This window comes from Gadus morhua, chromosome 18, assembly GCF_902167405.1.
Source record: "Gadus morhua chromosome 18, gadMor3.0, whole genome shotgun sequence".
Classification (NCBI taxonomy): Eukaryota; Metazoa; Chordata; class Actinopteri; order Gadiformes; family Gadidae; genus Gadus; species Gadus morhua.
The window spans coordinates 762,939-788,765 of record NC_044065.1 but is presented as its reverse complement, the minus strand read 5'-3'; the positions used below and the strand labels follow the sequence as shown (position 1 = coordinate 788,765).

The 25,827-nt window shown below is 47.4% G+C and overlaps 2 protein-coding genes across 3 annotated transcripts; both read left to right on the top strand.

Annotated features, from left to right (window-relative positions):
- Positions 1–20: 20 nt before the first annotated feature.
- LOC115530980 (alpha-N-acetylgalactosaminide alpha-2,6-sialyltransferase 2) lies at positions 21–8,796 on the top strand. 2 transcript variants are annotated; one of them, XM_030339876.1, is made up of 11 exons: positions 350–517; positions 1,090–1,245; positions 2,047–2,480; positions 3,648–3,924; positions 4,258–4,423; positions 5,047–5,221; positions 5,379–5,517; positions 6,237–6,340; positions 6,894–6,977; positions 7,282–7,381; positions 7,638–8,796. In XM_030339876.1, exons 3-11 carry the CDS (start codon positions 2,326–2,328, stop codon positions 7,863–7,865), a joined length of 1,428 nt encoding a protein of 475 aa, XP_030195736.1. In that variant the 5' UTR covers positions 350–517; positions 1,090–1,245; positions 2,047–2,325; the 3' UTR covers positions 7,866–8,796. The 2 variants fall into 2 exon arrangements, with proteins under 2 accessions (XP_030195737.1, XP_030195736.1); XM_030339877.1 differs by lacking the exons at positions 350–517; positions 1,090–1,245 and adding an exon at positions 21–283.
- A 224-nt stretch (positions 8,797–9,020) lies between these two features.
- Positions 9,021–25,827, top strand: LOC115530979 (alpha-N-acetylgalactosaminide alpha-2,6-sialyltransferase 2). Its single transcript, XM_030339874.1, has 10 exons — positions 9,021–9,676; positions 18,814–19,198; positions 20,167–20,506; positions 20,842–21,007; positions 21,629–21,803; positions 22,023–22,161; positions 22,770–22,873; positions 24,027–24,110; positions 24,416–24,515; positions 24,759–25,827. Exons 2-10 carry the CDS (start codon positions 19,044–19,046, stop codon positions 24,984–24,986), a joined length of 1,491 nt encoding a protein of 496 aa, XP_030195734.1. The 5' UTR covers positions 9,021–9,676; positions 18,814–19,043; the 3' UTR covers positions 24,987–25,827.

Genomic DNA, 25,827 nt, shown 5'->3' with positions numbered 1-25,827 from the left:
AAACCAGCAGCCCGCAACAGCAGCAGCAGCAGCAGGCAGAACTCGGGGCTTCCTGCTGAGAGCCCACTGGATGTCGCAAAGCGTTGCTCTACCGGAGGAAGCGGTGTGCTTCTGTGGTTTGGTTCATCACGACGGCCCGACGGGTCTATCAGAAGCTCTGAGCACAGGAAGCATCTCTCTGTGACGAGATTAAAGTTGAAGGTTCAAGATGACTGCGTTCATTGTTATCACGTCAGGCAATTTAACTGCAGTTTCCTCTCAGTCTCAGTGCTGCTATTCAAGAGTAAGTAAATTCTGTTAGGACTAATCATCGGTTTAAGTTAATGCACGAAAAAATACCAGACCTCAATTGTCAAAAAGTTTAAAGTTAAAAAAGTATGCGTTTTGACCACTATGAACTCATATTTTTCTTTTTTGGGTTGAGTTGTTACAATTTATCCTACAGCAGCCATGATATGACATTTTCCAGCTCGTCGCTGTCCTTTCTAAAGCCCAGAGCGACGTCACGTCTGGAACGGTACATTTGACCTACTTTATCCTGTTCAGTCGTTCAGCGTTTCTAGCTCGTGGCCTCATGTGCTGGAGCCACTGGTGGCCCCGTTCGGACTCCCCAGCCCCCAGTCGCATGTGTTTCCTTTTATTTGGCTTAACTCAACATAAGAAAGCATACTTCGAGGTCTGAGCTACCCCGTGCTGACTGAAGAATGCGTATGAGACATGGACGTGGAAGTAGAGATAAGAATCCTAAAGTTGGTGTGTTATCTGCACATGCAAAAAGAATCCACGTCTGCATGTCGCTGCTTGTCATCTGACAGCTCCGTGTGTGTGTGTGTGTGTGTGTGTGTGTGTGTGTGTGTGTGTGTGTGTGTGTGTGTGTGTGTGTGTGTGTGTGTGTGTGTTTGTTTGTTTGTTCGGTGTGCATGCGCTCAGAAGTTGTTTGACTCTAGTATGTCACAACTGTTTTTCGAATAATAGTTTCTCCGCACATTCTCCGGTCATTAGAGACATTTGAGTAATGACCGCCCTAGACCCCAGTGTGGGGCTGAGGGGGGACGGCCTATTGACGGCAGCTGTTTCTCATTTCACCAGTGGGTCCGCCCATGCTGTGCCCGGCTGTGTGTGTGAGTGTGTGAGTGTGTCAGTAACGACAAATGACCGGATTAAGCAACGCGCAAGGGCTTTCAACTTGGGAAGGAAAGGCTCCACGATAACGGGGGAAGAGGAACTGAACCTGACTTTTAACGGGTGAGGGCAATTTACCACATATTGTAGTCCGGGAGAAGGTCCGGGAAAGCCTCCATGAGATGCCTAGAATGTACCCTTTAACTAGAGGAATAAAAAGAAAAATGCAAAACTTGTAACTTCAGTCATGAACTAAATGTCTAGGCTACATGTGATTTCACTATTGTAGCGTTTCGTTTTTACACATACCCACATGGTTATATTTATTAAAATGCTTCGGGTTTTTTGGGAGGAGTAGAGCCAGTGCTTTCCTCGTCTCTTTCTGTCCGTTATCAAGAGGCGCTTATCGGTTCGCCGCTAAACATTCTCTCCGACTCCGCCCCTTCGTCCCTGCTCATCTTGACGTTCGGAAAATTCGTTTGTTGGGATCAAATTGGAGAAATGTGCTGAACAAGCGATTCCTATCTTGTGGCGTGAATAGGATTTGATGACACAGGCCATGTATGCTGTGTCTTTGACACAGTAAAAGAGTTTGAAAGAGATGCAGTCGTTCTGGTTTAACTTTACGAGAGCGTTTTCTAGAGCTCAGCATAAAACATGCCACTATAGCTAAAAACGATCTACCTAGTTTAAAAGGTTTCTTGTCACACATGCAATAGAAACCGAGAATGTTTTTTTTGGATGTCTCTTGTCTTGATTGTGATCCAATAATCATCTGTGGGAGTGTGTGGATGATGGCTGGTTTAGGTAACATGACAGTAACATGGTTAAAGTTTAAGTGACATGACAGTGAAAGATTAAGTCAATCCTTCTTATTCCTCTCCAATATCTCATGCTCACACTTGTTTGTCTTTGTCTCTCTAGGAGAGGAGCACAGAGTCCGCGGTCGTCCAATTAAATCCCCCTTTGAGAGCCCCCTTATTGGACGAGGCCCCGCCCACGTTTTCTCCCTACCCCTGTGGCTCCGCCCCTCTGGGATCACCCAACGGGTCCCCCCCTGTCCTCTCCTCCCCCTCCTCTCGCTGAGACCGCCCTCCACCCCCTCTCAGCGGCCCCCCATGCACCGGGGAAGGCGGGGGCCATTGTGGACCACTAGCCCCGCCGGCGGCCTGTGAGCGGCGTGCGGCCGGGCGACGGCGTGCCATGGCGCCCAGGCTGCGCATCGTGTTCGGCCTCCTGGCGGCCGGCAGCCTGCCCCTCTTCTACCTGATGAGTGTGAGCCTGGAGGTGTGGACCCCCTGGCACATGGACCTCCTGGGGCGGGCCTGGTACGCAGCCAGCCCCTCCCCCCCAAGCAGGCAAGTCGGTTAACCTACCCCCACGCACACGGGCACCCCCCATTCTGGTTCACCCCAGGAGAACAGGCTGGTGACTTCCAGTGGGACGGCCTCTGGTAGGACGGGCGTGTTGGAGCGTTGGGGCCAACCCAGCAGGCCGGGGCGTCCGTCTGGTGGAGGTCCATCTCCAGACAGTAAATGACCGGTCGGGGCCCTCAAGCCGCTCATTTGGCGAGGAGCCGCCGGTCTCTGTGGGCTTATGGCTGAATCTGGATGCCTGGCGATTCCAAATAAGGGCGTGCTTACCCTGCCCACAGGCATGCAGTGGCAGCTCTCTAATCTGGTGGACCAGAAGGCGCTGTATGCGTCAAGGTTCATAACACACTCCGTCTCCCAGTGTTGCTCCGTGGAGTGTAATTACCTTGTGTTGTCAGATCATAGTTGGGCATTAACCAGGTCTGGTTACACTTTAATATTATCCCCTAAGCACATCTTCCTGTGTGCCTCGTTGCTGGACTTGCGTGCCGTTCAGAGGGACAATGGAACCACTTGTGGGGTCGGTGCAGTGGTTTCTCAGGAAACGTACCACACACCGACAGCACCATTGTTATCTGAGGCTGCAGCTGCCCTTCTGTCCACTGAGGGAAAAACAAGATGTTCAGTTTGCTCCCGGTGTTTAAATGTTCAAAGCCACCATCCTCTGAAGAGAGTCAACAATGAAAACAGAAGGAGAGGGGCGGGTGATGACGGATGATGAAGATGAAGACGTTGAGGATGACTCATTATCAATGTTATGAAAGAAACAGAGGTGTATACATTGAATTTAGTTTGTTTAACCGCCCTGTTGTATATTTAGCGAGGGGTTATCCACTAATCCAACAGCTGATCATCTATATCAGTGTTTGCAGTGTTTCCCCTAGATTCTTTAGTAGCAGTGGGTGCTGCTGTGAGTTGATAACCTAGCAACGCTAGGGGGTCCGGGGGGATGCCCCCCCTAGAAGAAAATGTTGAAAATGAAACCCTTTAATTGGTTACTTCTGGTGAGATTCTTTTGGGAAAAATGTACAGATTGAGCTTCCAAATATGTCATAGCAACCAACGATCACTGTGGACATGTGCCTTGAACTTGACAGAAACTAAGCTATTTCTTTGATATCTACCATAAGCCCTGTATTTTGCCCCTTGCAGCATTCCAGGAGATCGCCTGGGGCCCCTTCGGCTCAACAACAGTCTCTTTGGCCAGGACCCCGGGGCCTCCAGTGTTGACCCGAGCACTGTGGCCCCAGACCCGTCCAGTCCGGGGCCAGCGCCGTCCACCACTGCTGCCGCCGGCCAGCCGCCGGCCAGGGGACCGAGGGTAACCACGTCTAGACCAGCCCCCATTGAGCCCACTCCCAGGGTGCTGACCTTCGAGGAGGCCTACATTGGAGATACGTACAGCAAAGAAGACATCCAACCACAGACAGTGAGTCCCCCCCCCCCGCCATTTGTCCAATGTCCAATAGGGCAGCAGTAGCTCAGGAGGTAGAGCGGGTTGGCTGGTAACCGGAAGGCTGCTGGTTCGATCACTAGTGTCGAGGTGTCCCAGAGCAAGACGCCTCACCCTAACTGCTCTGGGCAGAGAGGCGGGGCGCCCCCTGTCTGTATGACCTATACTATAGGGAGGACTGTATCAGCATGTTGTTGGAACTGCACTCGGCCGTTTCTCGAACCAGCAGGTGATCCCTGCATCCTCTTCAAACCGGCTATAGTAAGATGGTGTAATGATTCCATTAGTGCCCCCCATCTGCTCCCCCAGACCTGCCCAGATTCCATCGCCAGGAAGTGGTCGTCATCCGGCTTTAATGGCAGTTTCCTGGGGACCGTTCCGGTTCTCCAGTGGGCCAAGGACGTCACGCTGCACCAGCACCAGCGCCTGAAGCAGTTTCATGGAGCCTACGGATGGTCCTCGATGGATTATGACTGTAAGAATTATTTTTCGTAATTTGTTTCGATCCATTCGCACAAAGAAGTCGTCTTCAGCAGAATATGTTTGCAACGAAACGGGAAACAAGGCCTAAGCTCCGCCCCTTTGCAGTTTCTGTTTCCTGCGCATGCTCTGTGCTGTCTCCAGAGGTTCTGCTACCACAGAGCTGGATCCCTGATTGTGCACAACCCAATGTGGGACTGTGTTGCCTCTCGCTACAACAGATATGAGCAGTCGATTATGTCTATGAGAGCTCGATAATCGGTGGCTCAGGAGGTAGAGCGAAGCTGGTAACCGGAAGGTTGCTAGTTCGATCCCCGGCTCCTCCGAGAGTGTCGAGGTGTCCCTGAGCGAGACGCCTCACCCTGACTGCTCCAGACGAGCTGGCTGTCGCCCTGCGTGGCTGACTCCGCCGTCGGTGTGTGAATGTGTGCATGAACGGGTGAATATGAGGCAATGTTATGAAGCGCTTGGAGTGGCCACTGGTTAGAAGAGAGCTGTGTGAATGCAGACCATCGCCCATTTACCATTACGACAAAACACGTCGTCCTGATCAGGAGTGATCTGGCAGAATGACATGAAGCGCGTCCACCTCTGAACCTCCTCACTCCTCCTCCTCAGCGCTGAAGGCCACGCTCTCCGTCCTCAACCTCACGGCCAACCACCAGATGTTTGACGACTGGGAGCATCGACAGAACGGCTCGCAGTGCATCCGCTGCGCCGTGGTCGGCAACGGAGGGATCTTGAAGGACTCCGGCAAGGGGCCCGAGATCGACGGCCACGACTACGTGTTCAGGTAGCCCCCGTCTCCCCCGTCCCCAAATAGCTATAGTGTGTGTGTGTGTGTGTGTTTCTGTGTGTGTGTTTCTGTGTGGTGTCTGGTGTCTGGTGTCTGGTGTCTGGTGTGTGTGTGCATGGTGTATACATATCTATATTAATAACTAACTCTTCAGGACGAACGGGGCTATCCTTGATGGTTTCCAGAAGGATGTGGGCACCCGCACCACACACTACACCTTCTCCACCAACACTATGAGGAATTCCATGGGGGGCTACCGTAGCGCGGGCTTCAGGGGGCCACCGGTGTCCAAGGTAAGAACCACCCCCCCATGGCCATCACAGCACCCCCACCGCCACCAACACCACCGTACCATCACCCCCACCCCACCGCCTCCACCAGCACCACCCCCACCGCCCCCATCACAGTGCCACTACCACCACCACCACCCCCACCATCACAGTGCCATCCCCCCCACCACCCCCACCATCCCCACCACCTCCACCACCACCACAATCAACACCACCAGCACCACCACCAGCACCACCACCAGATCAATCGATAAACATTGTTTGGTACTACTCCTTTTGGAAACTGTTACTGTTCTATCCCGTATAATAGATTGGATGATGGCTTTAATGATTAATTGACTTTGATTACCTGGAGTGGTGTTGATTAACCTTTGCTGACCTCACAGCGAGGACCTGGTCGTAACATAACAGCACGGCTAGAGTCTGATCACCACTTCACTCAAATAATTTGCAACATGTCCTCTACTTCACATCAGCTGGCCAGCGTTCTGCAGGCTCAAATAACCCTGTTGACTCATAACATGCTAGCAGTCACCAAGACTCGGGCACTGCTCTTCAATGTATTATTTTTTTAATCTTGAAGGATTGCTGAAGGTTATGTTACTGCCGTCGGAATCCTCATATCTGCTTCTCAACTGACTGCTTCTTCTTTTTCATGTTTTTATTTTGAGTCTCTCTCGTTCTGATGCTGTCTCTCTGTCGTCCCGCTCATTGTTCTACAGGAAACGCGTTATGTCTTCCTTCCAGACAATGACCGGGACTATCTGATGGTGAAAGCTGTCGCCACACACACACCGGTGGAGCGAGGCCACGATAAATCCAAAACGTAACCGTGTGTGCGTGTGCGTGTGTGAGTGTGTTTGTGTGCGTGTGTGATTGTGAACCTTTTCTAATGAATAAAATGTTTTGTATGTATCGATTTTAGCGTTTGTTTCTATTTTATGATTTTTAGAGCTGGATACATATGTTTTCTTTTGGACCATTTTGTGTCTTTTTTTTAAGGTGAAATTTCAATGTTCTCGGTTCCAAAGTATTTTTTAGAGAGACACGCTGAATAAAAACCTCATGTTTTCAAACTCAAAAAATAATCGTTTGAATAATCGGGATTTCAATATTGACCAAAATAATCGTGATTATGATTTTTTTTCCATAATCAAGCAGCCCTACTCTATCTTATATGCAGCATGTCCGGTCTTTATTGCTATGAGTTAAACAAATAAAGGGAAAATTTGAAATTTCCAATTCTAGAATGTCAATCACAACACATTCAGCTCCTCAGTTCTATCTGCTTCTGCAGTGTTGCGACCTTTCTTTGTAGCAATAAACTATAAAATTGCATTTCATATTCCCGATAATTTGCGTTTGTTTTGTTTTCACAGTCCACCAAAGTACTTCGGAGAGGACGCGACGGCGGAGAAGCTAAAGATGTATCACCCAGACTTTATCCGCTACCTCAGGAACAGGTGAGCCAGACGATGCAATAAACAGCCAAACAGTTGAACAGGCTGAGTGTTCAACTTGTGTGGAGTTGGGGGAGGTGGTCTGAGTTCACTGAAGATCTACATGGATGGACAGAAGTGTTTGTGTTTCTAATGAATGAGTGCTGTTGTTGGGCAGAGGGCGCTGTAGAATGCGTCTGAGGGCAGATTTTCTCCCATCTGCCCACACTGTCAGCCCCTTGCCCCACCCATAGGGGTCTCTTACACAATGCACCATTCGCTTTTTTTAATATTCTTTTGCATTCTTTGATTGAAACCCATCTGGTAGGTTCTTTACAGCCCAAACACTGAAGAAGAGATACAGGGGGATCTACCGTCCGTCCACGGGATCTGTGATGCTTCTGGCTGCTCTGCACACCTGTGACCAGGTAACCAGGTTACAAAGGTGTTCTAACCATGTAACTAGTTTTACTAGTTATATACATAATAACCATATCTCCACTGAACTTTGGTTCCCAATATAATTAGTTATAATCAAGTGTGCCTCCAGTCATAAACAACCTTTTTTATTATTATCATTATGAGGATAATATCAACTCACAAGGTCGTCAACTGCTCCATGACCCTAACCCTCGTGTCTAAGATGGATCTTCTTTGTGGTTTATGATCATCTTTGCCGTGCAGGTCAGCGCCTATGGCTTCATGACGCCCGACTATAGCAAGTACTCGGACCACTACTTTGACAAAACCTACCACAGGGTGATATTCTACGCCAACCACGAGTTCCGCTTGGAGCTGGCGCTGTGGCAGCAGCTGCACAAGGCTGGCCTCATGCGGCTGTTCATGAGACCGTCGACCACGGGGAGCCCTCGACCAGCTACACACGGCCCCCAGAGTAACGGGACGGGGTAATCTGGGGGCCGGAGAACCTGGCGTTTTTAGGACCGATTGGGCAAAGAGCACTGAGGTTTTTTTTTTTTCCTCAAAGCTTTTTTTTTAAGATTTTTATTTGGCTTTCCGTGTACGGCGTAATAATTGTGTTGGTTTTCTCGTCAAGCTAACAGGTAAAAATGTAGACTTGATGGGAAACCACATTGTGGCTGATTGCCTTGACCGAACCCTGTCTCAGACGTTCTCCTCCAGTCATTCTGTGTGCCTTGAAATTCAGAAGAAAAACAGAACGGTCTTTTATTTTAAAAACTTAATTTATTTCTGTTTTAAAGCAATTTCATTGGTGTGTAGTCTACGATGCAAACTGCATTTTAAAAACATTATTTTAGAAATGCCTCTGAGGATCCTCCTCCCTGTGGCGTTAACTCATGGAGGGAGAAGGTACCGTGTCAAGCTGTGCTATTGTGGAAGCTGGGGGACATATTTTAACGGACTGAAGATGTCTCCCCTGACAACACGGGGAGAAAGCGTCCCTTTCTCTCATGGCCGAGCAGGGGGGTTTCCAGGGACAACTCTTCAGGGAGCGTTGGCGGCGGCACCTGCGACGACCGGCTTCACGGCCATGGCGTGAAGTGGAGCTGGACCTCGCTGGAGAGCGCTCGTCTCCTCGCTGGTGGACTGCAGATGAGGTTTTTTTGTGCTGCGAAACAATAATAACGGAGCCTCCGTAAAATATACTGTATAGAGTTAGTCCTGCCAAAGACACTCCGCGAATCAGGGAACATCTTTTTTATACTGTTGAAGGACTTTCTGGTGTTGAATCAATGGGTGATTTAAGGGCTAAAAACTTAGACTGGCATTGCACAATTTCTGACTGTGATTTTGATTCCTGAAATTTGTTTCCAAGTAAAAGGGTGACCTCCGACCTGCTGGGGTTAACAACAGGTTCAAGTATTGTCTCGTCATCCTTTTTGTGTTTGGTTGGAAGAACAAGGATAGCTTTGAGGACGCTTAAAACAGACTCCATGGGGAGTTAACCCTGGCTGAGGGGTGTGTGACAAAGATCTGGTGCTGACGCTAAGGACAGGATGTGGAAAGTCTGGCATCTCTCTAATGCTACTTGTAGCATCCCCAGCTGGATAATGATCTCTTTACCTGATGGCTCACAGTTTTGAGCGAACAGACGATCCCTTAGCTCCCTGAAATCTGTGAACACATCTTGAACACGAGAGCCACAAAAGGAAATAAAATAAACATTATCGTCTATTCACATTCTACGAATAGGCGATTGAGTGTTGGGTTTTTAAACTGGACAAGGTTACAAAATTGGGCAGGAAAATGAGGTGAAAAGTATTACAAAAATAACTGATGTAAATACAATTAATTGGGCTTTGAGGATACTGGATCATCCCTTCTTCCCTGAGCACTCCCTTCTCCCCTCGGGTCTGCGTTAAGGACTCATTAAGAAACAAACGGAGCACTGACGTATTTTGTGCCAAGGAGATACGGAAGGTGTGTGTGCGTGTGTGCGCGTGTGTGTGTGTGTTCGGTGTGTACTTGCGCTCAAAAGTTGTTTGACTTGTATGTCACAACTCTTGTTGTAAAAATACAACAAGGGTGTGGGGCTGAGGGGGGCGGCCTATTGAGGGCAGCTGGTTCTCATTTCACCAGCGGGTCGACGCCCATGCTGTGCCCGGCTGTGTGTGTGTGAGTGTGTGAGTGTGTGTAGTGACGACAGTTGACCGGGTTAAGCAACGCGCAAGGGCTTCCAACTTGGGAAGGAAAGGCTCCGCGATAATGGGGGAAGAGTAACTGAACTGGAGCTTTAACGGGTGAGGGCGATTTACCACATATTATACTCCAGGAGAAGGTCCGGGAAATTAGAGGAGATGCCTAGAAGTAACCCTTAAATAGAGGAATAATAAAAAATATATATAACTTCAGTCATGAACTAAATATGTAGGCTACATGTGATTTCACTGATATAGCGTTTCGTTTTTAAACATGTTTCACATGGTTAAATTTATTAAAATGCTTCGGGTGTTTGGGAGGAGTAGAGCCAGGGCTTTCCTCGCCTCTTTCTGTCAGTTATCAAGAGGCGCTTATCGGTTCGCGGCTAAACATTCTCTCGGCCCCTTCAGCCCTACTCATCTTGACATTCGGAAAATTCGTTTGTTCGGATCATATTGGAGATAATTGCTGAACATGCGACGCCTATCTTGTGGCGCAAAAAGGATTTGATGCCACAGGCCAGGTTTGCTGTGTCTTTGACACAGTAAAGGAGTTTAAAAGAGATGCAGTCTCTCTAAGAAATGGTTTAACTTGTTAAACTACGAGAGTGTTTTCTAGAGCTCCGCATTAAACATGCCACTATAGTTTAAGTAACATGACAGTAACGTGGCTTAAGTTTAAGTGACATGACAGTGAAAGAGGATGTCGAGCAAGGTACGTTTTATTACTCTGTTTTCTGGAAATAATTGACGCAAGCAGAAACCAGAAAACAAGCCGTTTTTCCGTTTTTTCGTTTTGACAAGAAAACGAAAATCGAAATTTCAGTTTGTTGATTCGTTTTTTGGTTCATACTGAGCGAAACGAATTTACCACTCAATATCTGGTTTCCGCCGGTTGGCGGGTCCTCTTATTGGCTAGCGTGCTTCATTGCCCTGTGCTCTTCATAATAAAAGTTCTTCCGTTTGATAATGTCGACAAAAATATTACTGTATTATAGACACTAGCAGACAGAGGACCACACCACCCACAGTCAAGACTGACACGGCTTCAAATAACAATAATAGTATTCATAATCATTTGAAAATGAGAACTTATGAAGTTATGATGACTTCAGTGATGTTTAGCCACAGTTAATACATGCAGAGTAGACCTGAGGGCTTTACTACGACATCATTGTCCGGCTCTGAACTATGCGCTCTGTGCGCGTTCACATCAATGGAGATGCGATCGCGGGCTGCTGATTTCCTCACAGCCAGAGGCGCCGCATCCCATTAGGCATACCAGGCCTGGGGCCCCGCAATTGTTTGGGGGCCCCGGGCCACGGGGGGGGCCCCCTAGAGCCAAAAAAAAAAAAAAATCGCTCCATACCCCGTTGCGTTGCGTTCCTCTGGGTCCCTCACAGTTCTGTTCGCTTTGTATTGGTGGAAGTGAGTAGGGGGGAGTGGTTAAGTAAAGCCTTCAGATTGGACGGATTGACTTTAGAGTTACCGTCATGTTTTGCATTATTTTTTTACCATTATTGATTTATAGGGACAAACATTAACACATTTCTCCTGCAGGGGATTGATAAAGTTATATCTATGTAACAGAAGGAAACACTTACTCATACTCCATCAAATATTCATACTCATACTTTGCACACTTTACCACAGCATTGGCCTACTGAATGCCACAGATATATTTTTAAGCATTGGACTGAATGCCAAATAAATATAATGTATGTTTTGCACGTTTGCAACGTTTAAAAGTTCAGGGAAAAGTATATGCCTCTACTGGTGTTGCTTAGGCCAATATCCTTTTGAGGCAGTGTTGTTTCTGAATATTAGTGTTAAGGGCCAATAATGCCTACTATCATACATTAGTCACCATGACTGTGGACAAATGTGTATGCAGTCACATATTAATATAGAGGCAGACCCCCCCCTCGCCTTTCGCACCTTGTAGTTTGGCCTTGGCGTCTCGCAGTCTCTCTGTGTTTCCATATATTCTCCACAGCTCCACCCCCAGTCTGAACCAACTGCAATTTTTCCCCTTGGTTTTCCTGGGAGTTTTTACTCAGTCGATGTGAGGGTTTAAGGGAAGAGGATGTTGTTATGATGCTCATGCTATGTAAAGCCCTTTGAGACAAACTGTTTGTAAAAACGGGCTATAAAAATAAAATTGCCTTGCCTTGCCTAACCCGCTTGGACTGTAATTCATATTCATGCTACTAGTTTGATCATTGACTGACTACATGAATAGAGATTCTTATAGAGGTCTTATAGTCAAACGGTATAGGGTTAGGGTATATACAAATTTGTATGTGTTAACATCATTAAAAGTCATTTCCAAACACATTGAAGAAAGGAAAAAAACAAAAGCAAAGAGATTTTGCAGCAGTAGCACACTTTTACTTAAACAGAGTGGGATAGGAATCAGGTTAACAAAACATCTAAGAACATCTAAGCTGTCTAACACATTACCAACGCAACATTGAAACATAAAACATCACAAAAAAAACAGCTGGAATACAAAGAGTTTGCTTTGTATTCCAGCTGGCCTGTTATGTGCACATTTCTATACGCTACTATAGATCCATTCCAAAACATGTTCCAAGTAGGCTATAGGACAACGCATAATGCATCCTGGAATGAGTGAAGCTTGCCTGCTGACACGTTAAAATGACTGTCGCAACTGCCATGAGCAAAACCATTTGTACATAGTGTAGGCTACAGTAGCCTATTCGATATTGAATGAAGTAGGTTACTTTACACTCCCTGTCACTGTACAGAGTAGACAATATGATTTGCTTGTACAGCACCTTAAAAAACTCACTGTAGCCTATATTCATAGGCACACCCAGCCTCGCTTTCAATATAACACACACTCGCATTCTGTAAACACCATCAGTAAATAATAATATGAAAACAATATAAAATATCTTTCAACAAGAAAAAATAATTTGTTTACTTTAAATGGATAAAGGTCAACAAATGCGCAATTTTCAGCTGTCAGAAATATGTTGTGATCACTTGTATTCCTCATAGCTCTCAGGTTGTGAGGAAATCAGCAGCCCGCGATCGCAGGTCTGCTCAGCATGTATTAACTGTGGCTAAACATCAACTGCACTGAAGTCATCATAACTTCATAAGTTCTCATTTTCAAATGATTATGAATACAATTATTGTTATTTGAAGCAGTGTCAGTCTTGACTGTGGGTGGTGTGGTCCTCTGTGTCTGCTAGTGTCTATAATACAGTAATATTCTTGTCGACATTATCAAACGGAAGAACTTTTATTATGAAGAGCACAGGGCAATGAAGCACGCTAGCCAATAAGAGGACCCGCCCACCGGCGGAAACCAGATATTGAGTGGTAAATTAGTTTCGCTCAGTAAGAACCAAAAAACGAATAAACGAACTGAAATTTAGATTTTCGTTTTCTTGTCAAAACAAAAAAACGAAAAAAACGGCTTGTTTTCTGGTTTCTGCTTACGTCAATTATTCCCAGAAAACAGAGTAATAAAACGTACCTTGCTCGACACTGTCACATCACGTCATTTAATCTATTCATTCGTGATCTGGGACAAGTAATTTCAAATTTTTCGTGCCAAAAGCAAAAATTTCAAACTCATTCTAAGAAGAGAAAGTAGGCCTAGCTACCTTTTTTTTCCCCCGGTTTGCCTACAGAGCAGCGCACCTGCATTAAATATATCTGTGAATTGTCACAATTTCTCAGAATCAAAGGTGAAAGTAGAAACGAGTGGCCAGAAGCTGTCATATTGTTAGAAATTTGTGCTTTTTGGCACGGAAAAAATTGAAATTACGTGTCCCAAATCACGAATGAATAGATTTAATGACGTGACGGTGTCACGTATTTCCGCGAGACTGGGTTGTGTATGTTGTGTCTGGGGTCCGCCTTCCATTCCGACGTACCCCCACTCCGACATTGACGTCTAATTGTCGTAGTGGCTGCAATTCCATTGATTTCAAGCCTCCCATGCACTCTCTATCCATGGTCGGAGTGGCGGTAGGCCTACTTTACTTTTTTTCAAACGTCCCGCCATTCCGACATGAGGTAATATAAATTGCATTATTAATATTGTAGCCTACTTAAATTAATTAACATGATTATTTCTTAGTTTCATGCATAGTGTCCTACACTGACATTTGTCACTGGGGATAGTCGCCGACCCTTTCGGCTCCCAAACGGCTCTTCATATTACCACTTAGGCCTATACCTTTTATAATTCAGCCAAATGTAGCCCGTTTTGACTTTTTCTATCTATATAAATTGGACTGCCGATGAGTCTTTTTTGTCCTGCGAAAACCATAATAACTGCGCCTCCGTAAAATATACTGTAGGCCTATACAGTTTGTCCTGTATACAGGACAAACTGTATGCAGTATAAATAAATTGATGAGGATCCGATTGTTTTGCGTGCACATATGTGTGCACATAACAGGCCAGCTGGAATACAAAGCAAACTCTTTGTATTCCAGCTGTTTTTTTTGTGATGTGCGTGTGTGTGGGTGTATGTAGTGTATGTGTGTGTAGGCCAGGCCTATTCAACTAGCGGCCCGTGGGCCAAATGCGGCCCCTCTTAATTTTTTTCTGGCCCGCAAGAGGTTGCATGCAAAAAATAAATAAAATAAAGGAGAAACATAGTTGCATGCAAATCAGGTTTCCGTGTGTAGGCGGTGATACTAGCCAGTATCAGTACCCCACAACCAGGAACTGGCATCACTTATTCTGACAATGTTTGGCTCAACCGATATCTGAGTCTAGCTTTTCTCATATGAATGCCATCAGAACAAGGGAGTGTCTCAGGATGAGCCAAACTAGGCAAACCAGTCGGTGCAATCTTTCTCACTGACTCAGTGGCTCAAAATGTCTCATATGTACAGTAGTTCTGTTTTGTGATGATTCAAACAACATTGTTGAATTCTAAATACGTGTCCAAAATATGTGAGAACAAAATCTTTTATAATGACATGATTAAAAGTGAAGAAGGAAGGAATGCGTCTGACAAGTTTATTCCATGTAGTAGTACTATATATATTAAGTTAACACTACTTTAAGTAAGATTTATTTGTAGCGATTCATTCACGTAGTTTTACTCTGTGTGGCCCATGAACCCCCAGTGGTTTTCCTTTTCGTCCCACTTGTTAAGGAGGATGAATAGCCCTGAGGCTATGTGAGAGAGAGATTGAGGTGCGTGTCCCGAGTCCCAGCAAAAGCCTAAAATGTCCTGGGGGGTCTCATTTATAAAACTGTGCGTGGGATCGTTACTAAAGTTGTACGTACGCCCAAAAGCCAAGTTTTGCGTGCGCCAAAAAATATTCAGACTTATAAAACCCTGCGTACGCACACCGTACGCAATCTTTGCTTTATAAATCACAGAGTGCAAGTGTGCGCAGCTGAATCAGCTTCACGTTCCACCCTGTACACGCCCCTTTTTAACCATAAATGGTCAATGCAAATGACCTCATGAATGCGATCTGCATATAAAACAGAGTCAGATGCAAGTATTATGTCTTGTCGGAAACAATGGCAGAAGGACTGAGAAAAGCAAAGAAGCCAAATTTCACGGAGGTTGAAGTGGAGCCACTTGTGGCTGAGTTGGAGGCCCAAAAAGTAGTTTTGTGCACGGGATTGGGATCGCCAACAACAAAAAGCAGAGTGAGTGGCACCATGTTGCTGCAGCAGTGAACTCTGTCAGTAGCACGGAGCGCACAGTCCCAGAATTAAAAAAGAATTGGTCTGACATAAAGGTACATATTTGTATGTAGGCTACCAATAAATCGGTATGGTCCCTAAAGACCCTCTCCCTCCGAATCCTGCCATTTGCATGGTCCGCCAGAAGTGCCATATGGTGCAGCATTACCACGGCGCTCACCTCTGTATTTGGTTACGGTAATAAAACTGACCGAGAACACCTTGGATAATCAGTTTGTAATCACCAACGTAAAATGTTCTTGAACATAATCCCTTTTTAATGCCTGATTGTCGTGAAAGCATCAAGAGTAACGGACAATGATTGTGATGAGGAGTGTGGCTTGGTTTTCCACACTTGGGATTTATTTGACATATAATTATGTGTTTTCAGTGTCACATAAAAATATTATGTTATCGACACATGTTGGACAGATGCTTTATTCCATGCAGTCGCGCCGGCAGTGGACAGTATGGAGTGACGGGATTAAATATATAGAATTTATTTTTATTTCCATTCTAAGGAGATGTTTCTGGAGTTATAACTGAGCAATAACGCAGTTGACTTAAATTATTCAGATTACATAGATTTAACGCATGATACGGGTTGAAATTACGTTTATGAAGGGCGATGATAAAACATAATCGTTCTTCTCACTCTACAATTCTTCCGTCTGACTTCAGTTCACCAATTCTCCTTTTCCTCCAAACCATGCGTACGCATGGGTCAGAGTTTGCTTATGGGCTGCGCACATTCTCCCGTCAAGTTGTTTTTTTTATAGATCACAACCTTGGAGTGGAAAGTCACGTACGCCAATTTCAGCCCCGTTTTGTGCGTACGCAACGGTTATAAATGAGACCCGGTTTCCACCATCCACTATGAAATGTCCCCTTTTGTCCGCGATTACATAGCCAACGTGGTCTTATTGTAGCCCAATCATTAACTAAAAAACACATAGAAAGATTAAAGCATCCAGCATATGATTTCAACAATGCGTGAGGGCATACATACGCGACAGGGATAATCGTGGAATGCTGCGCAATTTAATCCGCACAGTGGAAGGGGCGGAGATGTTCGCGCATTTCAGAAGCAGGGAGATTACAAGACAAAAATAAATGTATAATTTGCCGTGTGGCTGCCTGGCACTAATGCTCCCGTTGAACTGATCTTTATTTCATCATGAACAATAGACTACTTGGACTGACGAGATGAACCGCATGACCGTTCTGGCGTTGCTTATTCCAACGCCTGTCCGCAATTCCACTGCAGCAGGCTGTCGGCAAACAAATCGATTTTGGAGAAAATTCACCCATCAAACAAATACGCGTAGGCTAATTTGAAGAGCGTTTGTCTCTGTGTTGAGGTGATGTTTTCGGAGCTTTATGAGGTTGACGTATTTCACTCACTCACTCACTCACTCACTCACACACGCACACGCACACGCACTTGCACACGCACACACAAAACACGTCATCAGAGAGCAGGGCTATTTAATTGCCGGATCCTGCCCACGAGGGAATATTTACTTGCCCGTTTAGTGGAAACTATAGGTAAAAGAAAAGGTTGGGGGATATTGTTTAACAGTCTATGTTTAACGGATTTGCTTTCTATGGGCAAAAGTTGTTGGTTTATTTTTATTGATCCCCTTCGAGAATTTGTGTGGAACGGTGGTTCCAGGGCAGGTTATATTCTCGCCTTTCTCCATTGTAAAGCATATTGTATTGCCTTGGGCCGATAACTGCGCCCATTCGTTCTTCCGCGGCACTCCAAACAATTAATTTCGTTCCCATATTCGTCCAATCCACTCCAATAGTGGTCCTGCATTGAGTTTAAATCCAAGTCTAACGAATAAATTGTCCAGTTTTAAGTTTCATAGAATATTTATTTATAGCCTACAATCCCAGGCCATGTTAAATAAGTGCACGCCCTGCCCTTCACAACACACAATATCATCACAACCAAAATTTGCAATTAATCAAATAGATTACAGATAAATAATACTGAAATGGCTGCTTTTTGGTTGAACACATTTGAACGAAATATTTACGATCCCCCACCCTGAAGTTGGCGCCACTGATTGATAGACTGTCGGAATGGCAGTAATAATTATAATAATAATAAATGCAATTTATATAGCGCTTAATATGGTACTCTAAGATGCTTTACATATTTCCCTATCTCAAAACTATGCAAGACAGAATAGGAAAAAAAAGAAAAACGGAGGTTAAACATGAAGAATAAGGTGGGAATTAGGTGGAGAAGGCTAGTGTAAAAAGGTATGTTTTGAGTGCAGATTTGAAAGAAGAGAGGGCTGGAGAGACTTTGATGTGGGAGGGGAGTGAATTCCAAAGGGTGGGGGCAGCAACTGAGAAGGCCCGATCACCCCAAGTCCGGCGCTCAGTCCGTGGAACTTGTAGCAGGTTGGCAGAGATGGACCTGAGGAATCGGGAGGGGGCGTGGTGATGGAGGAGGTCGGCAAGGTAGGGGGGGGCTAGGCTGTTGAGGGCCTTGTAGGTGATGAGTACGATTTTGAAGTTGATTCGGTGTTTAATTGGAAGCCAATGGAGTTCAGGGAGGACAGGTGTGATGTGTTCTCTGGAGCGGGTACTAGTGAGGAGGCGTGCAGCTGAGTTCTGGACATATTGAAGTTTTTTGAGGACTTTGTTGGTGGTGCCGTAGAGAAGACCATTGCAGTAGTCAAGCCTGGATGAAATGAAAGCGTGGATGAGTGTCGCAGCAGCGGTAGTTGACAGGTTGGGGCGGAGGCGGGCGATGTTTCGGAGGTTGAAAAAGGCAGTTTTGGTAATATGGTTAACATGGGGGAGGAAGGAGAGAGTGGGGTCCAGGATAACTCCATGGTTACGGATTTTGGTGGAGGGGGTGATGATGGAGCCGTCAATGTTAAGGGTGAAGTTCAGAGTGGAGTGAGTGAGGGTGTCAGGACCAATGATGAGGATTTCGGATTTGTTGGAGTTGAGTTTGAGGAAGCTGTTTTGCATCTAGGTCTTGATGTCAGTCAAACAGTTGGAGATGGTTGAGAGGGTGGAAGGACTGATGGTTTTGGAGGGGAGGTAAAGCTGTGTGTCATCGGCGTAACAATGAAACCGGAGTCCATGGTGACGGAGGATCTGACCAAGAGGAAGCATGTACAGAATGAAGAGGAGTGGACCAAGCACAGAACCCTGGGGGACACCGTGGATGAGAGGAGTAGTGGCTGATTGACAGTTGTTGATGGCGATGAATTGATGTCTGTCGGAGAGATAGGATCCGAGCCAGGAGAGGGCGGTGCCAGTGATGCCAAGGGTGGATTGGAGACGGGAGAGGAGAATGGAGTGATTGATCATGTCAAAGGCAGCACTGAGGTCAAGGAGGATGAGGATATTGAGGGAGCCAGTGTCAGAGGATAGTAGAAGGTCATTGGTCACTTTGAGGAGGGCAGTTTCTGTACTGTGTTTGGAGTGGAAACCGGATTGGAAGAGTTCAAAAGTCCGGTACGAAAAGGTTTTGGAATGGGGGCATGTAACCGTTGTCTTTGTCTCTCTAGGAGAGGAGCACAGAGTCTGCGGTGGTCCAATTAAATCCCCCTTTGAGAGCCCCCTAATTGGACGAGGCCCCGCCCACGTTTTCTCCATACCCCTGTGGCTCCGCCCCTCTGGGATCACCCAACGGGGCCCCCCCTGTCCTCTCCTCCTCCTCCTCTCGCTGAGACCGCCCTGTGGACCGCTAGCCCCGCCGGCGGCCTGTGAGCGGCGTGCGGCCGGGCGACGGCGTGCCATGGCGCCCGGGCTGCGCATCGTGTTCGGCCTCCTGGCGGCCGGCAGCCTGCCCCTCTTCTACCTGATGAGTGTGAGCCTGGAGGTGTGGACCCCCTGGCACATGGACCACCTGGGGCGGGCCTGGTACGCAGCCAGCCCCTCCCCCCCAAGCAGGCAAGTCGGTTAACCTACCCCCACACACACGGGCACCCCCCATTCTGGTTCACCCCAGGAGAACAGGCTGGTGACTTCCAGTGGGACGGCCTCTGGTAGGACGGGCGTGTTGGAGCGTTGGGGCCAACGCAGCAGGGCGTGGCGTCCGTCTGGTGGAGGTCCATCTCCAGACAGTAAATGACCGGTCGGGGCCTCCAAGCCTCTCATTTGGCGAGGAGTCGCCGGTCTCAATGGGGCTTATGGCTGAAGGCATGCAGTGGCAGCTCTCTAATCTTGTTGAACACAACGCGCTGTATGCGGGTTGTAAAGGATCATAATACACGGTCTCCCAGTGTTTCTTTGTTCCACTGGAACCATTACTTGTTGCGTCAAAGGGGACGTACCACACACCAACAGCACCATTGTTATCTGAGGCTGCAGCTGCCCTTCTGTCAAATGTGGGAAAAACAAGATGCTCAGTTTGCTCCCGGTGTTTGAATGTACAAAGCCACCATCCTCTGAAGAAAGTCAACAATGAAAACAGAAGGAGAGGGGTGGGGACGGGTATGAAGGGAGAACAGCAGCTACACTGACGTGTTAGTTTTCTAGTGGCCTCTGGTTGAGGCTGGGTTGTTGAGGGTCAGAGGGTTCTGCATATTTCATGTAGCGTGTGTCTTTCTTTGTGGCTGACATGTGATACAGCACAGCTACGATGAAGATGATGATGTTGAGGATGACTCATTGTCATTGTTATGAAAGAATTAGAGGTGTAAACATTCAATTTAGTTTGTTTAACCGCCCTGTTGTATATTTATCCTGATAACAGCTGATCTCCTATATCAGTGTTCTATACCATACACATAGGTTCACTGGGATGTTAGGGGAGGCAGTCGATATGGAAGTCATATGGCTTAGATTAAAGAAGCAGACGGATGCAGACGGATTTCCACCCGCTCAACGACTTTTTTTTTGTATTTTGCCCCTTGCAGCATTCCAGGAGATCGCCTGGGGCCCCTTCGGCTCAACAACAGTCTCTTTGGCCAGGACCCCGGGGCCTCCAGTGTTGACCCGAGCACTGTGGCCCCAGACCCGTCCAGTCCGGGGCCAGCGCCGTCCACCACTGCTGCCGCCGGCCAGCCGCCGGCCAGGGGACCAAGGGTAACCACGTCTAGACCAGCCCCCATTGAGCCCACTCCCAGGGTGCTGACCAGGGGACCGAGGGTAACCACGTCTAGACCAGCCCCAATGGGGCCCACTCCCAGGGTGCTGACCTTCGAGGAGGCCTACATTGGAGATACGTACAGCAGAGAAGACATCCCACCACAGACAGTGAGTCCCCCCCCCCGCCATTTGTCCAATGTCCAATAGGGCAGCAGTAGCTCAGGAGGTAGAGCGGGTTGGCTGGTAACCGGAAGGCTGCTGGTTCGATCACTAGTGTCGAGGTGTCCCTGAGCAAGACGCCTCACCCTAACTGCTCTGGGCAGAGAGGCGGGGCGCCCCCTGTCTGTATGAACTATACTATAAGGAGGACTGTATCAGCATGTTGTTGGAACTGCACTCAGCCGTTTCTCGAACCAGCAGAAGGTGATCCCTGCATCCTCTTCAAACCGGCTATAGTAAGATGGTGTAATGATTCCATTAGTGTCCCCCATCTGCTCCCCCAGACCTGCCCAGATTCCATCGCCAGGAAGTGGTCGTCATCCGGCTTTAATGGCAGTTTCCTGGGGACCGTTCCGGTTCTCCAGTGGGCCAAGGACGTCACGCTGCACCAGCACCAGCGCCTGAAGCAGTTTCACGGAGCCTACGGATGGTTCTCGATGGATTATGACTGTAAGAATTATTTTTCGTACTTTGTTTCGATCCGTTCGCCCAAAGAAGTCTTCTTCATCAGAATATGTTTGCTACGAAACGGGAAACAAGGCCTAAGCTCCGCCCCTCTGCAGTTTCTGTTTCCTGCACATGCTCTGTGCTGTCTCCAGAGGTTCTGCTACCACAGAGCTGGATCCCTGATTGTGCACAACCCAATGTGGGACTGTGTTGCCTCTCGCTACAACAGATATGAGCAGTCGATTATGTCTATGAGAGCTCGATAATCGGTGGCTCAGGAGGTAGAGCGAAGCTGGTAACCGGAAGGTTGCTAGTTCGATCCCCGGCTCCTCCGAGTGTCGAGGTGTCCCTGAGCGAGACGCCTCACCCTGACTGCTCCAGACGAGCTGGCTGTCGCCCTGCGGGGCTGACTCCGCCGTCGGGGTGTGAATGTGTGCATGAATGGGTGAATATGAGGCAATGTTGTGAAGCTCTTGGAGTGGCCACTGGTTAGAAGAGAGCTGTGTGAATGCAGACCATCGCCCATTTACCATTACGACAAAACACGTCGTCCTGATCAGGAGTGATCTGGCAGAATGACATGAAGCGCGTCCACCTCTGAACCTCCTCACTCCTCCTCCTCAGCGCTGAAGGCCACGCTCTCCGTCCTCAACCTCACGGCCAACCACCAGATGTTTGACGACTGGGAGCACCGACAGAACGGCTCGCAGTGCATCCGCTGCGCCGTGGTCGGCAACGGAGGGATCTTGAAGGACTCCGGCAAGGGACCCGAGATCGACGGCCACAACTACGTGTTCAGGTAGCCCCCGTCTCCCCCGTCCCCAAATAGCTATAGTGTGTGTGTGTGTGTGTGTGTGTGTGTGTGTGTGTGTGTGTGTGTGTGTGTGTGTGTGTGTGTGTGTGTGTGTGTGTGTGTGTGTGTGTGTGTGTGTGTGTGTGTGTGTGTGTGTGTGTGTGTCTGGTGTGTGTGTGTGTGCATGGTGTATACATATCTATATTAATATCTCTAACTCTTCAGAACGAACGGGGCTATCCTTGATGGTTTCCAGAAGGATGTGGGCACCCGCACCACCCACTACACCTTCTCCACCAACACTATGAGGAATTCCATGGGGAGCTACCGTAGCGCGGGCTTCAGGGGGCCACCGGTGTCCAACGTAAGAACCACCCCCCCATGGCCATCACAGCACCCCCATCGCCACCAACACCACCACCCCCCCCACCACCACAGTGCCAGCGTTCTGCAGGCTCAAATAACCCTGTTGACTCATAACATACTAGCAGTCACCAAAACTTGGGCACTGCTCTTCAACCCATTATTATTCGTTTTTTAATCTTGAAAGTTTGCTGAAGGTTATGTTACTGCCGTCGGAATCCTCATTTCTGCTTCTCAACTGACGGTTTTTTTCATGTCTGTCTGTCTCGGTCACTCTGTCTGTCTCTGTTGCTCTGTCTGTCTCTGTCTCTCTGTCTGTCTCGGTCACTCTGTCTGTCTCTGTTGCTCTGTCTGTCTCTGTCTCTCTGTCCGTCTCTGTCTCTCTGTCCGTCTCGGTCACTCTGTCTGTGTCTGTTGCTCTGTCTGTCTCTGTCGCTCTGTCTGTCTCTGTCGCTCTGTCTGTCTCTGTCTCTCTGTCTGTGTCTGTTGCTCTGTCTGTCTCTGTTGCTCTGTTTGTCTCTGTCGCTCTGTCTGTCTCGGTCACTCTGTCTGTCTCTGTTGGTCTGTCTGTCTCTGTCGCTCTGTCTGTCTCTGTCATTTGGACTACAGGAGACGCGTTATGTCTTCCTTCCTACCAGTTACCGGGACTACCTGATGGTGAAAGCTGTCGCCACACACACACCGGTGGAGCGAGGCCAAGATAAATCCAAAACGTAAGCGTGTGTGTGTGTGTGAGTGTTAGTGTGAGTATGTTTGTGTGCATGTGTGATTGTGAACCTTTCTAATGAATAAAAAATGTTGTATTACCATGGCTCTATCGTGTATGCAGCATGTCCGCTCTAAATAGCTATGAGTTAAACCAAGAAGGGGCAAATTAGGATTTTTGCAATTCTAGAATGACCATCCTACAATTAAAGGGTAATCCCGGTGTAAAATGGGTTTGGGATATGTTTTTTATGATAACGAGTTGAAACGTTCGTTTTGGAGCACAAAAAACGCACATAGACGCTTTCTTCAGTTGGCTGTTTTTAGCAGATTCTATCAAAGCACTATAAACTTGGAACGATGGGGGCACTGGTTATGGTAAAAACTCAATCGCTATTTTTAACCAGTTAAAAGGCTATAAGTAGCCCTACACTTCTTTGGTAGTATAATAAGGGTCTTAACATATAAAACAAGGCATTGAGAACTTTGTAAGTGTACAAATTGTTAATTAAAAAGGACATTTTAATACACACAATACCATCAGTAGATCCCCGTTGACGCCATTTTGTTTTTAAGACTCGATAGGTAGTACCCTTCAACATCACTTGTGAATATATTCAGCCCCTCAGTTCTGTCTGCTTCTGTTTTGTGTTTCGGCCATTCTTTGTAGTTGTCGAGGTCCGCCCCTGGTTTTCCCGTTCACCTGCCTGCCATTCTGATCTCCCCTAATCCACCCAACCACCTCCACCTGTGCTCCCCCTGTAACAGTCCTCTCCTTTCACTCAGTCCTTGCCAGATCGTCTCTAGTTTCATTCACAGCTTTCACGCAACTCCCGATTGTCTTGGTCTACTCCACTCTGCCTGTTAACGAACCTTGTCAGTCTGTCGAGTCCCTTTCAGTCTGTCTGCTCTCCAGTTCCCGACTCCCGATTTGCTCTTCTGCCCTCCCGTTGCTATCTCCTCGTCTACTGACCCACCGATGATTCCCTGCCCACCTGTCTGTGACTTTATTGTCTGCTCTCTGCCTGCCCGATCCTTTACCAGAATAAATCCTTGAACTGTCACTTGGGTTCTGCCTACCCCCCCCCCCGTTACAGTAGTAGTAAACTGCAAAATTGCATTTCTTATTCCCGATAATTTGCGTTTGTTTTGTTTTCACAGTCCACCAAAGTACTTCGGAGAGGACGCAACGGCGGAGAAGCTGAAGATGCTTCACCCAGACTTTGTCCGCTACCTCAGGAACAGGTGAGCCAGACGATACAATAAACGACCAAACAGTTGAACAGGCTGAGTGTTCAACTTGAGTGGAATTGGGGGAGGTGGTCTGAGTTCACTGGAGATCTACATGGATGGACAGAAGTGTTTGTGTTTCTAATGAATGAGTGCTGTTGTTGGGAAGAGGGCGCTGTAGAATGCGTCTGAGGGCAGATTTTCTCCCATCTGCCCACACTGTCAGCCCCTTGCCCCACCCATAGGGGGCCTCTTACACAATGCACCATTCGCTTTTTTTAATATTCTTTTGTATTCTTCGATTGAAACCCATCTGGTAGGTTCTTTACAGCCCAAACACTGAAGAAGAGATACAGGGAGATCTTCCGTCCGTCTACGGGATCTGTGATGCTTCTGGCTGCTCTGCACACCTGTGACCAGGTAACCAGGTTACAAAGGCGTTCTAAGCATGTAACTAGTTACATAATAACCATATCTCCACTGAACTTTGGTTCCCAATATAATTAGTTATAATCAAGTGTGCATCCAGTCATAAACAACCTTTTTTATTATTATCATTATGAGGATAATATCAACTCACAAGGTCGTCAACTGCTCCATGACCCTAACCCTCGTGTCTAAGATGGATCTTCTTTGTGGTTTATGATCATCTTTGCCGTGCAGGTCAGCGCCTATGGCTTCATGACGCCCGACTATAGCAAGTACTCGGACCACTACTTTGACAAAACCTACCACAGGGTTATATTCTACGCCAACCACGAGTTCCGCTTGGAGCTGGCGCTGTGGCAGCAGCTGCACAAGGCTGGCCTCATGCGGCTGTTCATGAGACCGTCGACCACGGGGAGCCCTCGACCAGCTACACACGGCCCCCAGAGTAACGGGACGGGGTAATCTGGGGGCCGGAGAACCTGGCGTTTTTAGGACCGATTGGGCAAAGACCACTGAGGTTTTTTTTTTTCCTCAAAGCTTTTTTTTTAAGATTTTTATTTGGTGAAGGGCTTTCCGTGTACGCAGTGGCGGTTTTGGGCACGGGCGAACCAGGCAGCCGCCCGGAGCGCCATATTTGTGGGGGGCGCCAAATCACATGGGGGGGGGGGGGGGCGCCACAAGCAAGCAAAAAAAAAATAGATTTTCAATATAGTACGTAACATTGTGTGGAGAATTAGTATTGTGGCGCCCCCTCTGGCTGCAGGCGTACACCTGCTCGTTGATACGGGTCCGTGCACAGACGGAATGAATCAGGGAACATCTTTTTTATACTGTTGAAGGACTTTCTGGGGATGAATCAATGGGTGATTTAAGGGCTTAAAACTTAGACTTGCATTTTGCAATTTCTGACTGTGATTTTGATTTCTGAAATTTGTTACCAGGTAAAAGGCTGACCTCCAACCTGCTGGGGTTAACAAAAGTTTCAAGTATTGTCTCGTCATCCTTTTTGTGTTTGGTTGGAAGAACAAGAATAGCTTTGAGGACGCTAAAAACAGACTCCATGGGGAGTTACCCCTGGCTGAGGGGTGTGTGACAAAGATCTGGTGCTGATGCTAAGGACAGGATGTGGAAAGTCTGGCATATCTCTAATGCTACTTGTAGCATCCCCAGCTGGATAATGATCTGTCTCTTTACCTGATGGCTCACAGTTTTGAGCGAACAGACGATCCCTTAGCTCCCTGAAATCTGTGAACACAACAAGAGCTACAAAAGGAAAGAAAATAAAAGTATTACCGTCTGTTCA

Excerpts from the sequence above, each read along its gene's own strand:
- LOC115530979 (XM_030339874.1), top strand. The coding sequence starts at position 19,044 with ATGGCGCCCGGGCTGCGCATCGTGTTCGGCCTCCTGGCGGCCGGCAGC. Across the intron at positions 22,874-24,026 it reads GGCCAAGATAAATCCAAAAC|TCCACCAAAGTACTTCGGAG; the intron begins GTAAGCGTGTGT and ends TTGTTTTCACAG. Across the intron at positions 24,111-24,415 it reads GTCCGCTACCTCAGGAACAG|GTTCTTTACAGCCCAAACAC; the intron begins GTGAGCCAGACG and ends CCCATCTGGTAG.
- LOC115530980 (XM_030339877.1), top strand. The coding sequence starts at position 2,326 with ATGGCGCCCAGGCTGCGCATCGTGTTCGGCCTCCTGGCGGCCGGCAGC. Across the intron at positions 4,424-5,046 it reads GTCCTCGATGGATTATGACT|CGCTGAAGGCCACGCTCTCC; the intron begins GTAAGAATTATT and ends CCTCCTCCTCAG. Across the intron at positions 6,978-7,281 it reads ATCCGCTACCTCAGGAACAG|GTTCTTTACAGCCCAAACAC; the intron begins GTGAGCCAGACG and ends CCCATCTGGTAG.